The following is a 17,954-nucleotide window of genomic DNA, read 5'->3' on the forward strand; positions in this document are numbered from 1 at the left end:
TCACTATTATTCTACAATGTAGAAAATAGTAAAAATAAAGAAAAATCATTGAATGAGTAAGTGTTCTAAAACTTTTGACCGGTAGTGTATAAAAATGTGTCTAAAACTAATTGAATGTGTCATTTAACCAATTGCACGTTATGGCAGCAAGGTGTGGGGTCCACTTGCAAAACAAGATTTCACCCAACGGGACAAACACCCAATTGAAACCCTGAATGCAGAGTTCTGTAAGATTCTCCTACATGTCCAGAGGAAAACTACAAACAATGCACGCAGGGCAGAATTAGGCCAATATCCACTAATAATAAAAACGAAAAAAATAGCAATTATGTTTTGGGGACATCTAAAATACACTGACCCCCTCTCATGTCATCACCAAGCCCTGCAATGCCAAGAGCTGTCACACCCTGATCTGTTTCACCTGTCTTTGTGATTGTCTCCACCCCCTCCAGGGGTCACCCATCTTCCCCATTATCCCCTGTGTATTTTATACCTGTGTTGTCTGTTTGTCTGTTGCCTGTTCATCTTGTTTGTCAATTCAACCAGCGTTTTTGTCTCAGCTCCTGCTTTTCCCCAGTCTCTCTTTTTCTCGCCCTCCTGGTTTTGACCCTTGCCTGTCCTGACTGTCACGTCCTGACCAGTAAAGGGGTTATTTGTTCTTGTAGTTTGGTCAGGATGTGGCAGGGGGTATTTGTTTTATGTGGTTCAGGGAGTGTTTGTGTATGTGTTCATGTAGAAGGGGTATTTGGTTTATATGGTTCGGGGTGGTTGTTTATGTAGAGGGTTATTTGATTTATTAGTCCAGGGTTTTGGTTATTGTTCTATGTTAGTTTTTCTATGTTCTGTCTAGGTGTTTGTATTTCTATGTTTTGGTAATGGGGATTGGGGCCTTCAATTGGAGGCAGCTGTCTATCGTTGCCTCTGATTGAAGGTCCTATATTTAGGAGTGTTTTTGTCATGGGATTTTTTTATATTTCTGTTAAAAGCCTATCCCAAACCTTATCCCTTACCTGAACCATTTGGAGTTAATGCCTAACCTTAAGATTTCAGAGTTAACGCTTTTTTCATGTTTTGAACAACTTAGAAATGTGACGTTTGAGAAACATCAATGTCTAATTCTGCCATCAGACTGTGAGAGCTTGCTGTTCCCTTCGTAGTGCAATACTGTTGTCCAGAACCCAATGGCCCCAGGTCAGAAGTAGTGCACTGCATAGGGAACAGGGTACCATTTGGGATGCAGCTGAGGTGTGCTGTGGTATGTGGATATAGTTTATGATAGAGGCTGCGTTAGTGCATGTGTGTGTGTGTGTGTGTGTGTGTGTGTGTGTGTGTGTGTGTGTGTGTGTGTGTGTGTGTGTGTGTGTGTGTGTGTGTGTGTGTGTGTGTGTGTGTGTGTGTGTGTGTGTGCGTGTGTGTGTGTGTGCATTCACGTTTGTGTGTGTTCTCTCTGAACAAGTGATTTACAAAACAGAATCCTTGGCAGGGAACACAGAGAGAGAGAGAGCGAGAGAGAGAGAGAGAGAGAGATTAGTGTAGTGTTGCAGTCAGATAAGTGACTCTATTGGACAGTGTGTAAACAGAGAGAGGATGAGGTGTTCCAACACAGGGGAGATGAACTCTGCTGTTCAATGGGTTTCTAGACACTCAGTCCTCTATACAGCACCTCTAGTCTACACCTCTGCAGCCTCTATCATAAACTATATCCACATACCATGAATCCCTTCAGCTGCATCCCAAATGGTACACTATTCCCTGTGTAGTGCACTACTTCTGACCTGAGGCCATTGGGTTCTGGACATCAGTATTGCACTATAAAGGGAACAGTCTCATGGCATAATCAGAGATTTAAGTTTCTCAAACGTCACCTTTCGAAGTTGTTCCAAACGTCACATTTCGAAGTTGTTACAAACGTCACATTTCGAAGTTGTTCCAAACGTCACATTCCGAAGTTGTTCCAAACGTCACATTCCGAAGTTGTTCCAAACGTCACATTTCGAAGTTGTTCCAAACGTCACATTTCGAAGTTGTTCCAAACGTCACATTCCGAAGTTGTTCCAAACGTCACATTTGTTTAAGGTGACGTTTAGGCATTAGCTCTTAGACGTTGAGTTGACGTCTGTGTCCAGCGGGTAGTTGGCTGTACGTATCCTAGAATAACCACACGTTGATGCTAGCTCAGCAGTTCAGCAGTTCAGCAGCTCACCATATGGTAATGATATGAGTCCTGTTACAGCAGTATGATGGCTGATAAAATGAGTTATTAATACACTATACTGTACAGCTGCACTATTACAGCTGACGTTAACCTGTGAACTGGACACGTTTCATCATGATCAATGTCTTCCAGTGTTCTGCTCTGTAGGTACCAGATGGAGACTGAACATGTTCAACTGTATTTTCTCATAAAATAATTGTGAAAGGCTGCTGGAAGCCAACAACCCCATCAGTTCATTCAAGTTGTTTAAACCCCTTAGAGCTGATTGACACACCGGTGCATCGATCTAATTAACATAATAAATACATGCCCATCAAAATCCGTCAGTTTAAGCTAGAGATAGCTGTTTTTTTTGCATGGGCTGAGTCTCAATCCACCACATCCGCCAATATCGCCCTTCCGCATCTGCGGTGAAAGGTGGCAGAGCTAGAGAGGTGTTTGTCAGACCAGGAGACATCCCTGAGCTTTCTTATATCTCATACATATAGATCAAACACTTCAAAACCTTGTTTCTTCTGATTTATTGTTTGACTGTCTTTATTTGCCATGTATGAATGGGTTATTCAGTGTGTTTCTCTGGGCTATAGTAGTAAAGGCACATGATGGTCATTATATACATGTATACACAGCCACCGCAATACACCGTTTGACAGCTGGGATTTTAATGTCAATCTGCTTCCTGTTGTTGTGCAAAATTTCTAGTTGTTGAATGATTTGAGAGAGAGAGAGAGAGAGTGTGTCGTGTGTGTGTGTGTGTGTGTGTGTGTGTGTGTGTGTGTGTGTGTGTGTGTGTGTGTGTGTGTGTGTGTGTGTGTGTGTGTGTGTGTGTGTGTGCTCTCTGAACAAGTGATTTACAAAACAGAATCCTTGGCAGGGAACAGAGAGAGAGAGAGAGAGAGAGAGAGAGAGAGAGAGAGAGAGAGAGAGAGAGAGAGAGAGAGAGAGAGAGAGAGAGAGAGAGAGAGAGAGAGTGAGATATTAGTGTAGTGTTGCAGTCAGATAAGTGTCTCTATTGGACAGTGTGTAAACAGAGAGAGGATGAGGTGTTCCAACACAGGGGAGATCACCTCAGTTGCATTCCAAATGGTACCCTGTTCCCTATGTAGTGCACTACTTCTGACCTGAGGCCATTGGGTTCTATCCCCTCTATTCCAGCTTCCTCTCCTTCTCTCTCTCTCCCTGCCTCTCCCTCATCCTCCCTGCCTCTTCCCCTCATGCTCTTTAACTAGTTGTGTGATAAGAGGTGATATTAGCAGCTTTAGCACTGTGACAGGAATGCTAACACACATCTAACTGACATTCTCACACACACACACACACACACACACACACACACACACACACACACACACACACACACACACACACACACACACACACACACACACACACACAAGTACATAGAGAGACAGAGGAGACTGGACGTGTTAGGATGTGTGTGTGTGTGTGTGTGTGTGTGTGTGTGTGTGTGTGTGTGTGTGTGTGTGTGTGTGTGTGTGTGCGTGTGCGTGCGTGCGTGTGCGTGCGTGTTAATCCTGTTTAGATACATTTCTAAATTAATTGCCTTTTTGATTGATGTTTAATCCCTATTCTTTCCATGAATCCCTACATCAGACATGTTAATCAACAGAGGACAAGGTTGCTGGCAGCAGAGAACAGGAACACATGCAGTAGATCGTGTGAGTACAGATAGATTTATAGTGGGGTGGGTTGTTAACGGAAACCTCGGCTTTTGTCCCAGGTGACAACAGATCCAGAAGTAATGGAAACTTCTGATCCACTGGGAATGTGATGAAAGAAATAAAAGCTGAAATAAATCATTCTCTTTACTATTATTCTGGCATTTCACATTCTTAAAATAAAGTGGTGATCCTAACTGACCTAAAACAGGGAATTGTTACTGGGATTAAATGTCAGGAATTGTGAAAAACTGAGTTTAAATGTATTTGGCTAAGGCGTATGTAAACTTCCGACTTCAACTGTACACACACACACACACACACACACACACACACACACACACACACACACACACACACACACACACACACACACACACACACACACACACACACACACACACACACACACACAGAACTTTGGACCCTGGGACTAAACTCCTCCCTCTGCAACTGGACTTCCTGATGGGCCGCCCCCATGTGGTAAGGGTAGGTAACAACACATCTGCCATGCTGATCCTCAACACAGGGGCCCCTCAGGGGTGCGTGCTCAGTCCCGTCCTGTACTCCCTGTTCACTCATGACTGCACGGCCAGGCACGACTCCAACACCATCATTAAGTTTGCCAATGACACAACAGTGGTAGGCCTGATCACCGCAACGATGAGACAGCCTATAGGGAGGAGGTCAGAGACCTGGCCGTGTGGTGGCAGGACAACAACCTCTCCCTCTTCGTGATCAAGACTAAGGAGAGGATTGTGGACTACAGGAAAAGGAGGATCGAGCACACCCCCATTCTCATCGATGGAGCTGTAGTGGTGTCCACATCACCAACTAACTAACATGGTCCAAACACACCAAGACAGTCGTGAAGAGGGCACGACAAAACCTATTCCCCCTCAGGAGACTGAAAAGATTTGACATGGGTCCTCAGATCCTCAAAAGGTTCTACAGCTGCACCGTCGAGAGCATTCTGACTGGTTTCAACACTGCCTGGTATGGCCTCCGACCGCAAGGCACTACAGAGGGTAGTGTGTACGGCCCAGTACATCACTGGGGGCCAAGCTTCTAGCCACCCTATTCATAGACTGTTCTCTCTGCTACCGCACGACAAGTGGTACTGGAGCGCCAAGTCTAGGTCCAAGAGGCTTCTAAACAGCTTCTACCCCCAAGCCATAAGACTACTGAACATCTAATCAAATGGCTACCCAGACTACTTTCATTGCCCTGTTATTATCTATGCATAAGTCACTTTAATAACTCTTCCCACATGTATATATTACCTCAATTACCTCGACTAACCGGTGCCCCCGCACATTGACTCTGTACCAGTACCCCCTGTATATAGCCTCGCTATTCTTATTTTACTTCTGCTCTTTAATTACTTGTTACTTTTATTTCTTATTTTTGTAGGTATTTTTCTTAAAACTGCATTGTTGATTAAGGGCTTGTAAGTAAGCATTTCACTGTAAGGTCTACACCTGTTGCATTCAAAGCATGTGACAAATAACATTTGATTTGAAACTGTGGCTGCTACAGGGGATTTCAGCACCTTGGACAGCACCCACCAGATAGAACACAACTATGTGTCCATCTGTTATCATCTGAAAATGACTTTTTCTCTGCTCCCTTCCTCCCTGCCTCCATCCCTCCCTCCTTCCCTCTTTCCCTCCCTCTATCCCTGCCTCCATCCCTCCCTCTTCCCTCTTTCCCCGCCCTCTATCCCTGCCTCCATCCCTCCCTCCTTCCCTCTTTCCCTCCCTCTATCCCTTCCTCCATCCCTCCCTCCTTCCCACTTTCCCTCCCTCTATCCCTGCCTCCATCCCTCCCTCCTTCCCTCTTTCCCTCCCTCTATCCCTGCCTCCATCCCTCCCTCCTTCCCTCTTTCCCTCCCTCTATCCCTGCCTCCATCCCTCCCTCTATCCCTGCCTCCATCCCTCCCTCCTTCCCACTTTCCCTCCCTCTATCCCTGCCTCCATCCCTCCCTCTTCCCTCTTTCCCCGCCCTCTATTTCTATCTTTCCACTTTCCTCCTCTAGCATTTTTCCTTTCTATTTCCTCCATCCCTCCCTCCTTCACTTTCCTCCCTCTATCCCTTCCTCCATCCCTCCCTCCTTCCCTCTTTCCCTCCCTCTATCCCTTCCTCTGTCACTCCCTCCTCTCTTTCTCCCTCTCCTTTTTGTTATCCCTCTCTACTTGCCCAATGAAAAAAGCCTGAATGAATTGGGGACAATCCTTATCAGTCAGTAGACTTTTTTTCCGAATGAAACATCAAAGACTTTGTGTGGATTTAGAATCTGAATTAGGAGGGTGAAAATGTGAAGGGTATTAAATGGAATGCTGAACTTAATGGTTCATTGGCTAAAATGCACTGAATGGGCTTGACGGCAAGCTGCAGGCTAAAACAGCAGGCTACTATCGACATCAAGATGAAACGTAGAGAACATCAAATACCGGAGCAAAAAGTAGTGTTGTCATTTCGAATGGGAAGATAACAGCGCTGATAGAAATCTCATGTGGTTGTTCTGCCACACAAACACTCACGCGCGTGCGCGCGGGCATCTGGTCTGTCTTCAACCGGCGCCCGTCACAGACTGACAGAGCGGGGCGACTGTTCTCAGTTGCACGCACTCCCCTCTCGTCCTCCGTCGATATCAAGGGTTCCTCTGCCTTCCTTATTATTTATTTATGAGTAACCTAACTTAGAAAAAGAAACAGAGGTAGCAACCGGATTGCAATACCAGCGTAATGCAGGAAAATAACAAGTCCAAGGAAAGAGGGGGAAACGGAAAAAAAGACGGGGAAAGACAGAGAAAATGCAGTTTTTCTGACGTGCGGACGTTTCTCCTCTCTTCCTTTATTATATAATATTTACAGCGTGTCTTTTCTTTCTTTGTTTCAACTTAAAGAGAGAAAACAACAACATCAGGTGGACTTCAGTATTAAAAACAAAACAACTCCAAGACAAACCACGAGTGAGAAAAAGAAAACGAGCGATACTTTCTCGTCTTCTCTCTTATTCTCTCCTCTCCTCTCCTCTTCTCTCCTCTCCTCTCCTCTCCTCGCTTTTCTGTCGAAGCAACATAATGGAGTATTTGTATCTACTTGGTCGATGGATGTGCAACTACTTTATACCCAGGAGAATTCGCCCATCTCCCTTTTTCACCGGGAGATTTCTCTCGCTGTTGGTTTTCCTCCATGGCTTCGTTTTCCATCCCGACCCGTGCCTCTCCCACCCCCAGCCATGTCACATCCTGGCTCGGATCGGACACACGGTTCGTCTCGGTGCTCTGCTTCCCACCGGACAACCAGCCAGGGTACAGAACGCTCTGAACAGAGCCTTGACCAGCCTGAAGCACCGGGCTGGAGAAGGCAACCCGCCTCTTCTGCCCTACAACCTCACCCTGGAGGTAACAAGTTAATTCATTCATTAGTTCATTCATGAAAGAGTTAATGTCTCAGTAATGCTCTCATGTGGATCATCCATCCATCCATAATTCATTTTTTCAATTGGCAACTAGCCACTCAGTCAGTTAGATTGTGTCTGAAATGACACCCTATTCCCTACACTTGTATGGGATAGGGTGCTTGTAGGGAATAGGGTGTAATGTCAGACACTCTCTCCCTTCCCTGTCTGGAGGTGGTGTCTCGGGCCCCGTCTGGTGGCGACCCTGTCTCCCTGTCCAGGTGTGTGTGTCAGGAGCTGGTTGTGCGAGGGGTGACAGGTGTCCTGGCCTTCCCTCGTTCACCAGAGGAACTCATCCACATCGACTTCCTGTCCTCCTTCCTGGAAATACCTTTTATATCACTACTGGAGGACCTAGAACCACTCAGAGTTAAGGTAGGATCTAGAACCACTCAGAGGTAAGACCTAGAACCACTCAGAGCTAAAATGAGACAGAACCACTCAGAGTTAAGGTAGGATCTAGAACCACTCAGAGGTAAGACCTAGAACCACTCAGAACTAAGATGAGACAGAACCACTCAGGGCCAATGAAGGACCTAGACCCGCTCAGAGTTAAGGTAGGACCTAGACCCACTCAGAGTTAAGGTAGGACCTAGACCCACTCAGAGTTAAGGTAGGATCTAGACCCACTCAGAGTTAAGGTAGGATCTAGAACCACTCAGAGTTAAGGTAGGACCTAGACCCACTCAGAGTTAAGGTAGAATCTAGAACCGCTCAGAGTTAAGGTAGGATCTAGAACCGCTCAGAGACAATGCAGGACCAAGAACCACTCAGAGCTAAGATGAGACCTAGAACCATTCAGAGCTAAGGTATAGGAATGATTAGTTTCATATCTTTACAGATGGAGTGATTAGTTCCATATCTTTACAGATGGAGTGATTCGTTTCATATCTTTACAGATGGAGTGATTCGTTTCATATCTTTACAGATGGAGTGATTAGTTTCATATCTTTACAGATGGAGTGATTAGTTTCATATCTTTACAGATGGAGTGATTAGTTTCATATCTTTACAGATGGAGTGATTAGTTCCATATCTTTACAGATGGAGTGATTAGTTTCATATCTTTACAGATGGAGTGATTAGTTTCATATCTTTACAGATGGAGTGATTAGTTCCATATCTTTACAGATGGAGTGATTAGTTCCATATCTTTACAGATGGAGTGATTAGTTTCATATCTTTACAGATGGAGTGATTAGTTTCATATCTTTACAGATGGAGTGATTAGTTCCATATCTTTACAGTCGGAGTGATTAGTTCCATATCTTTACAGATGGAGTGATTCGTTTCATATCTTTACAGACGGAGTGATTAGATCCATATCTTTACAGATGGAGTGATTAGTTCCATATATTTACAGATGGAGTGATTCGTTTCATATCTTTACAGACGGAGTGATTAGTTTCATATCTTTACCGATGGAGAAATTAGTTTCATATCTTTACAGACGGAGTGATTTGTTTCATATCTTTACAGATGGACTGATTAGTTCCATATATTTACAGATGGAGTGATTAGTGTCATACCTTTACAGACGGAGCGTTTGTGTGTGTGTTAGTATTCCTAGTGGCAGCCTAAGCTGTGTGCCAGTCAGTCACTCTCGTCTCAGACATATCCTCATCTCTACGGCTGAGCAGCCAACTGCAACACACACACACACACACACACACACACACACACACACACACACACACACACACACACACACACACACACACACAAACACACAAACACACAGGCTCAGGACTCAAGAGAAAGACTGTGGTGGGAAGAAAGAGAGAGAGCCAGTCAGAGAGATAGAGAGAAGGAGGAGTGTGAGGAAGGGAGAGAGGGGGAGGGTGTAGAGAGAGGGGGGAAAGGAGGGAGGACTAGGCTGAATAGAGTGTAATCTGTCATGCTATTGGAAAAGTGAACCATTCAGAACTGAACTCTGTCTAGTTCTGGCCACAGAAGAGGGAGGAGATGAGGAGGAGAGGAAGAGAGAGGGAGAAGATGAGGAGGAGGGGAAGAGAGGGGAAGAGAGAGGTAGGAGATGAGGAGGAGGGGAAGAGAGAGGGAGGAGATGAGGAGGAGGGGACGAGAGGGAGGATATGAGGAGGAGGGGAAGAGAGAGGGAGGAGATGAGGAGGAGGGGAAGAGAGAGGTAGGAGATGAGGGAGGAGATGAGGAGGAGGGGACAAGAGGGAGGATATGAGGAGGAGGGGAAGAGAGAGGAATGAGATGAGGAGGAGGGGAACAGAAAGGGAGGATAGGAGGAGGTGTAGGAGAAGAGAGAGGGAGGCACTTAGCAGTAGCAAGCTAACGGATACATGCGGATGGGTGGTTCTATTAAGTCTGTCTGTCTGTGTGTCTGTATGTCTGTATGTATGTCTGTATTTGTGTGTGTGCGTGTGAATGTACAGACCTACACACCCAGAAGTGTGTGACTTGGCAGATGAGAGTGATAATTCCTCCTAATGTACTTTAAATAATTACAATGATAAAATGACCTGAACAAATAAATCACACTGATGGAGGAGAGGATGTAGGGAGGAGTGGAGAGGATGGAGGGGAAGGGAAGATGAGGGGAGAAGATGGAGGAGAGAAGGAAAATGGAGAGAAAAACTAGAGAGGATGAAGGAGGGGAGGGGAGGGGAGAGGAGAGGAGGAAAGTGGAGAGTATAGAGGAGGGGAGGGGAGAGGAGAGGAGGAAAGTGGAGAGTATAGAGGAGGGGAGGGGAGAGGAGAGGAGAAAAGTGGAGAGTATGGAGGAGGGGAGGGGAGAGGAGAGGAGGAAAGTGGAGAGTATGGAGGAAAGGAGGGGAGGTGAGAGGAGGAAAGTGGAGAGGATGAAGGAGGGGAGAGTATAAGAGGAAAGAGGAGAGGAGAGGAGAGGAGAGGAGAGGAGAGGAGAGGAGAGGAGAGGAGAGGAGAGGAGAGGAGAGGAGAGGAGAGGAGAGGAGAGGAGGAAAGTGGAGAGGAGAGGAGGAAAGTGGAGAGGAGAGGAGGAAAGTGGAGAGGAGGGGATAGGAGCAAAGTGGAGAGAATGGAGGAGAGTAAGGAAGAGAAAAGTGGAGAGGATGGGGAGAGGAGAGGAGAAGAGGAAAGTAGAGAGGATGGAGGAGAGGAGAGGAGAAGAGGAAAGTAGAGAGAAAGGAGGAGAGGAGGGAAGAGGAGAGGAGAGGAGAGGAGAAGAGGAAAGTAGAGAGGAGGGGATAGGAGCAAAGTGGAGAGGATGGAGGTGAGGAGGGGAGAGTAGAGGAGAGGAGTGGAGAAGAGGAAAGTGGAGAGGATGGAGGAGAGGAGAGGAGAAGAGAGAAGAGGAAATAGAGAGGATGGAGGAGAGGAGGGGAGAAGAGAGGATGGAGGAGAGAAGAAGAGAGTAGAGGAGAGCAGAGGATGGAGGAGAGGAGGGGAGGAAAGTGGAGAGGAGAGGAGCGGAGAAGTGGAAAGTGGAGAGGAGGGGAGAAGACAGGATGGAGGAGAGGAGAGGATGGAGGAGAGGAAAGGAGAGGAGAATAGGAAAGTGGAGAGGATGGAGGAGAGGAGAGGAGGGGAGAGGAGAGGAGAGGAGAAGAGGAAAGTAGATAGGATGGAAGAGAAGAGGAAAGTGGAGAGGATGGAGGAGAGGAGAGGAGAGGAGAAGAGAGGAGAGAAGAGGAGAGGAGGAAAGTAGAGAGGATGGAGGAGAGGAGAGGAGAGGAGGAAAGTGGAGAGGATGGAGGAGAGGAGAGGAGAGGAGAAGAGGAAAGTAGAGAGGATGGAGGAGAGGAGGGGAGAAGAGAGGATGGAGGAGAGGAGAGGAGAAGAGGAAAGTAGAGAGGAAGGAAGAGAGGAGGGAAGAGGAGAGGAGAGGAGAGGAGAGGAGAGGAGAGGAGGAAAGTGGAGAGGAGGGGATAGGAGCAAAGTGGAGAGGATGGAGGAGAGTAAGGAAGAGAAAAGTGGAGAGGATGGGGAGAGGAGGGGAGAGAAGAGGAGAAGAGGATAGTGGAGAGGATGAAGGAGAGGAGGGGAGAGAAGAGGAAAGTAGAGAGGAGAGGAGCAGAGCGGAGAAGTGGAAAGTGGAGAGGATGGAGGAGAGGAGATGAGAGGAGAGGAGAAGAGGAAAGTAGAGAGGATGGAGGAGAGGAGGGGAGAAGACAGGATGGAGGAGAGGATGGAGGAGAGGAGAGGAAAGGCGAGGATAATAGGAAAGTGGAGAGGATGGAGGAGAGGAGGGGAGAGGAGAGGAGAAGAGGAAAGTGGAGAGGATGGAAGAGAAGAGGAAAGTGGAGAGAATGGAGGAGAGGAGAGGAGAAGAGGAAAGTAGAGAGGATGGAGGAGAGGAGGGGAGAAGAGAGGATGGAGGAGAGGAGAGGATGGAGGAGAGGAGAGGAGAAGAGAGGATGGAGGAGAGGATGGAGGAGAGGAGAGGAGATGAGAGGAGAGGAGAGGAGAAGAGGAAAGTGGAGAGGAGAGGAGCTAAGTGGAGAGGAGGGGATAGGAGCAAAGTGGAGAGGATAGAGGAGAGTAAGGAAGAGGAGAGGAGAAGAGGAAAGTCGAGAGGATGGGGAGAGGAGGGGAGAGAAGAGGAGAAGAGGAAAGTGGAAAGGATAGAGGAGAGGAGAGGAGGAAAGTAAAGAGGATGGATGGAGGAGAGGAGAGGTGAAGAGAAGAGGAAAGTGGAGAGGATGGAGGAGAGGAGAGGAGAGGAGAGGAGAGGAGAGGAGAGGAGAGGAGAGGAGAGGAGAGGAGAGGAGAGGAGAGGAGAGGAGAGGAGGAAAGTAAAGAGGATGGAGGAGAGGAGAGGTGAAGAGAAGAGGAAAGTGGAGAGGATGGAGGAGAGGAGAGGAGGAAAGTAAAGAGGATGGAGGATGGAGGAGAGGAGAGGTGAAGAGAAGAGGAAAGTGGAGAGGATGGAAGAGAGGAGAGGAGAAGAGAGGATGGAGGAGAGGATGGAGGAGAGGAGAGGAGATGAGAGGAGAGGAGAGGAGAAGAGGAAAGTGGAGAGGAGAGGAGCTAAGTGGAGAGGAGGGGATAGGTGCCAAGTGGAGAGGATAGAGGAGAGTAAGGAAGAGGAGAGGAGAAGAGGAAAGTCGAGAGGATGGGGAGAGGAGGGGAGAGAAGAGGAGAAGAGGAAAGTGGAAAGGATAGAGGAGAGGAGAGGAGGAAAGTAAAGAGGATGGATGGAGGAGAGGAGAGGTGAAGAGAAGAGGAAAGTGGAGAGGATGGAGGAGAGGAGAGGAGAGGAGAGGAGAGGAGAGGAGAGGAGAGGAGAGGAGAGGAGAGGAGAGGAGGAAAGTAAAGAGGATGGAGGAGAGGAGAGGTGAAGAGAAGAGGAAAGTGGAGAGGATGGAGGAGAGGAGAGGAGGAAAGTAAAGAGGATGGAGGATGGAGGAGAGGAGAGGTGAAGAGAAGAGGAAAGTGGAGAGGATGGAGGAGAGGAGAGGAGAGGATGGAGGAGAGTAAGGAAGAGGAAAGTGGAGAGGATGGAGGAGAGGCGGGGAGAGAAGAGGAAAGTGGCGAGGATGAAGGAGAGGAGAGGAGAATAAGAAAGTGGAGAGGATGGAGGGGAGAGGAGAGGAGAGGAGAAGAGGAAAGTAGAGAGGATAGAAGAGAAGAGGAGAGGAGAGGAGAGAAGGAAAGTGGAGAGGATGGAGGAGAGGCGGGGAGAGAAGAGGAAAGTGGAGAGGATGGAGGAGAGGAGAATAGGAAAGTGGAGAGGATGGAGGGGAGAGGAGAGGAGAGGAGAAGAGGAAAGTAGAGAGGATAGAAGAGAAGAGGAGAGGAGAGGAGAGAAGGAAAGTGGAGAGGATGGAGGAGAGGAGAGGAGAAGAGGAAAGTAGAGAGGATGGAGGAAAGGAGAGGAGAGGAGGAGAGGAGGAAAGTAGAGAGGATGGAGGAGAGGAGAAGAGAATAGGAAAGTGGAGAGGATGGAGGAGAGGAGGGGAGAAGAGAGGATGGAGGAGAGGAGCGGAGAGGATGGAGGAAAGGAGAGGAGAAGAGGAAAGGGGAGGGGGAGAGGAGAGGACAGGAGAAGAGAAGAGAAGAGGAAAGTGGAGAAGATGGAGGAGAGGAGGGGAGAAGAGAGGATGGAGGAGAGGAGAGGAGAGGATAGAGGAGAGGAGGAGATAAAAAGTGCTTCTTTCATCATCAGTATCATTCCAGGTGCTTTGGCTAGTCTATAAACAGCAATGGTTGTGTCCCAAAAAAGTGCACTATAGGGAATAGGGTGCCATTACATTCTGTAACCATGGAGAATGATAGAGATGGGCCGTATTACATTGGGTAGCGCCATTGAGGACTTCCACCATTTTAATGTAGTCAACTGGGTGGGACTTCCAACTTCATTGGCTGATCCCTCCTGGTGACCCTGTTGGAGTCATGTCCAACCGAGACATCAGGATCAGCCAATCGTGAAGAAAAAATGTACTATCTTCCTAAATGGAGAATAGCGCTGCCAATGCTGCCACAGATGCTATAATGGCACAGATTCAAAGATGAGTCGTCTATCCATCTCTATGTCTGTAACGAAGGTTTGGAGTTGTTCTTGGGCAGGTCACATGCTGTTGTTATGATTAGATGTCACTGTTTGTTGAGAACTAACTCTCCTCCATTGTGATCTGTCCATCCAGCACTCTCATTTCCTCTCATTCTTCCCTCCCTCACAGTAGAAATAGAAGACTAGAACATTAAAAAGCTAATTTAGTCTCTCTGAATGTAATCACATTTAATCCTCAAACCCTGATTATGAATGAATGGAGGTACTGTTGCCAAGTGCTGGTCTTTCAAAGACACACACACACACCCACTCCACACACACACACACACACACACACACACACACACACACACACACACACACACACACACACACACACACACACACACACACACACACACACACACAATGTCATAGACCCATCTAAATAAACAATGTCATAGACCTATCTAAATAAACAATGTCATAGACCTATCTAAATAAACAATGTCATAGACCTATCTTAATAAACAATGTCATAGACCTATCTTAATAAACAATGTCATAGACCTATCTAAATAAACAATGTCATAGACCTATCTTAATAAACAATGTCATAGACCTATCTAAATAAACAATGTCATAGACCTATCTTAATAAACAATGTCATAGACCTATCCTAATAAACTGAATTTTGAGCAATGAATTATGAAAGTGGATTTGTTTTTTAAAGCGAGGCGGGCGGGCTGCCCCCTGAAAGGTCTGTAATCGGCTCTGTATATTTTATATATATACACTGCTCCAAAAAATAAAGGGAACACTTAAACAACACAATGTAACTCCAAGTCAATCACACTTCTGTGAAATCAAACTGTCCACTTAGGAATCAACACTGATTTACAATAAATTTCACATGCTGTTGTGCAAATGGAATAGACAACAGGTGGTAATTATAGGCAATTAGCAAGACACCCCCAATAAAGGAGTGGTTCTGCAGTGGTGACCACAGACCACTTCTCAGTTCCTATGCTTCCTGGCTGATGTTTTGGTCACTTTTGAATGCTGGCGGTGCTTTCACTCAAGTGGTAGCATGAGACGGAGTCTACAACCCACACAAGTGGCTCAGGTAGTGCAGCTCATCCAGGATGGCACATCAATGCGAGCTGTGGCAAGAAGGTTTGCTGTGTCTGTCAGCGTAGTGTCCAGAGCATGGAGGCGCTACCAGGAGACAGGCCAGTACATCAGGAGACGTGGAGGAGGCCGTAGGAGGGCAACAACCCAGCAGCAGGACCGCTACCTCCGTCTTTGTGCAAGGAGGAGCAGGAGGAGCACTGCCAGAGCCCTGCAAAATGACCTCCAGCAGGCCACAAATGTGCATGTGTCTGCTCAAACGGTCAGAAACAGACTCCATGAGGGTGGTATGAGGGCCCGACGTCCACAGGTGGGGGTTGTGCTTACAACCCAACACCGTGCAGGACGTTTGGCATTTGCCAGAGAACACCAAGATTGGCAAATTCACCACTGGCGCCCTGTGCTCTTCACAGATGAAAGCAGGTTCACACTGAGCACATGGGACAGACGTGACAGAGTCTGGAGACGCCGTGGAGAACGTTCTGCTGCCTGCAACATCCTCCAGCATGACCGGTTTGGCGGTGGGTCAGTCATGGTGTGGGGTGGCATTTCTTTAGGGGGCCGCACAGCCCTCCATGTGCTCGCCAGAGGTAGCCTGACTGCCATTAGGTACCGAGATGAGATCCTCAGACCCCTTGTGAGACCATATGCTGGTGGGGTTGGCCCTGGGTTCCTCCTAATGCAAGACAATGCTAGACCTCATGTGGCTGGAGTGTGTCAGCAGTTCCTGCAAGAGGAAGGCATTGATGCTATGGACTGGCCCGCCCGTTCCCCAGACCTGAATCCAATTGAGCACATCTGGGACATCATGTCTCGCTCCATCCACCAACGCCACGTTGCACCACAGACTGTCCAGGAGTTGGCGGATGTTTTAGTCCAGGTCTGGGAGGAGATCCCTCAGGAGACCATCCGCCACCTCATCAGGAGCATGCCCAGGCGTTGTAGGGAGGTCATACAGGCATGTGGAGGCCACACACACTACTGAGCCTCATTTTGAGTTGTTTTAAGGACATTACATCAAAGTTGGATCAGCCCGTAGTGTGGTTTTCCACTTTAATTTTGAGTGTGACTCCAAATCCAGACCTCCATGGGTTGATAAATTGGATTTCCATTGATTATTTTTGTGTGATTTTGTTGTCAGCACATTCAACTATGTAAAGAAAAAAGTATTTAAAATGATTATTTCATTCATTCAGATCTAGGATGTGTTATTTTAGTGTTCCCTTTATTTTTTTGAGCAGTATATTTTTATTTCACCTTTATTTAACCAGGTAGGCCAGTTGAGAACAAGCTCTCATTTACAACTGCGACCTGGCCAAGATAAAGCATAGCAGTGCGACAAAAACAACAACACAGAGTTACACATAAACAAACGTACAGTCAATAACACAAAAGAAAAGAAAAATAGAAAGAATCTATATACAGTGAGTGCAAATGTAGAAGAGAAGGGAGGTAGGCAATAAATAGGCCATAAGAGGCAAAAATAATTACAACTTAGCATTAATACTGGAGTCATATATGTGCAGATGATGATGTGCAAGTGGAGATACTGGGGTGCAAGAGGGTAAATAATAATATGGGGATGAGGTAGTCGGGTGTGCTATTTACAGATTGGCTGTGTACAGGTACAGTGATCGGTATATGGGGGTATTTATTAGTGGATAGTGTCTATTTCCACGAGATAAAAGCTTGTTTCAGTGTGTCTCAGTGTGTTTGTGCTGACTGAGGCTGAGAAACATCCCATTCATATTCACATCTGATCTGGTGTTTATAAGAGAGAGGGGAGACAGATGGAGAGAGAGTGAAAGAGGGGGAGGAGGGAGAGGAGAGGGGGAGGAGGGAGGGAAGTTGTGTGAGGGTCAGGGTGTTCCAGATGTTCTCTCAGATTGTCCTTCACAACCAGCCAACTGCTTAACTCTTGGAGATCCACAGGGGAGTCTGGAGACCACAACTAAATGCATGCACACACACACACACACACACACACACACACACACACACACACACTGTCTGTCTATGATGTATTGGTACTGTAATGTTTTATGCAAAACACATTCTCTATGACATCAGAGAATCTATTTAGGCGTTGTTTTGTTGCTTTACATCTCTCAGAGTATTGTTGCTTTACATCTCCCGGAGTGTTGTTGCTTAACTTCTCTCAGAGTATTGTCGCTTAACTTCTCTCCGAGTATTGTCGCTTTACATCTATCAGCGTATTGTTGCTTTACATCTATCAGAGTATTGTTGCTTTACATCTCCCGGAGTATTGTAGCTTTGCTTCTCTCAGAGTATTGTCGCGTTACACCCCCAGGAGTATTGCCGCATTAACTCTCTCGGAGTATTGCTGCTTTACATCTCTCAGAGTATTGTTACTTTACATCTCTCGGAGTATTGTCGCTTTACGTCTCTCAGAGTATTGTGGCTTTACATCTCTCGGAATATTGTTGCTTTACATCTATCCGAGTATCGTTACTTAACTTCTCTCAGAGTACCGTTGCTTTACATCGCTCAGAGTATTGTTGCACCTCTTATGGACAGGCGTTCCACTAGCGGAACGCCTCACCAATATCCAATGGTAGCGCCTGGCGCGAAATATGAAAAACCTTAAAAATGCTATAATTTCAATTTCTCAAACATATGACTATTTTATACCATTTGAAAGATAAGACTCTCCTTTATCTAACCACATTGTCCGATTTCAAAAAGGCTTTACAACGAAAGCAAAACATTAGATTATGTCAGGAGAGTACCCAGCCAGAAATAATCACACACCCATTTTTCAAGCTAGCATATATGTCACAAAAACCAAAACCACAGCTAAATGCAGCACTAACCTTTGATGATCTTCATCAGATGACACTCCTAGGACATTATGTTATACAATACATGCATTTTTTGTTCAATCAAGTTCATATTTATATCAAAAAACAGCTTTTTACATTAGCATGTTTTGTTCAGAACTAGCATTCCCACTGAAAACTTCCGGTGAATTTACTAAATTACTCACGATAAACATTGACAA

The 17,954-nt window shown here is 46.5% G+C and overlaps 1 protein-coding gene across 1 annotated transcript in view; it reads left to right on the forward strand.

The window, feature by feature from the left end:
- The first annotated feature begins 6,486 nt into the window (after window positions 1-6,486).
- Window positions 6,487-17,954, forward strand: part of LOC106595577 (glutamate receptor ionotropic, NMDA 3B) — a 60,757-nt gene continuing 49,289 nt past the window's right edge. The window contains exons 1-2 of the mRNA XM_045696709.1: window positions 6,487-7,303; window positions 7,534-7,734. Coding sequence (XP_045552665.1) covers window positions 6,980-7,303; window positions 7,534-7,734 — 525 coding nt within the window. The 5' untranslated portion in view covers window positions 6,487-6,979. The remainder of the gene's footprint in view (window positions 7,304-7,533; window positions 7,735-17,954) is intronic.

This window comes from Salmo salar, chromosome ssa16 (genome assembly GCF_905237065.1).
Source record: "Salmo salar chromosome ssa16, Ssal_v3.1, whole genome shotgun sequence".
In the NCBI taxonomy this organism is placed as follows: Eukaryota; Metazoa; Chordata; class Actinopteri; order Salmoniformes; family Salmonidae; genus Salmo; species Salmo salar.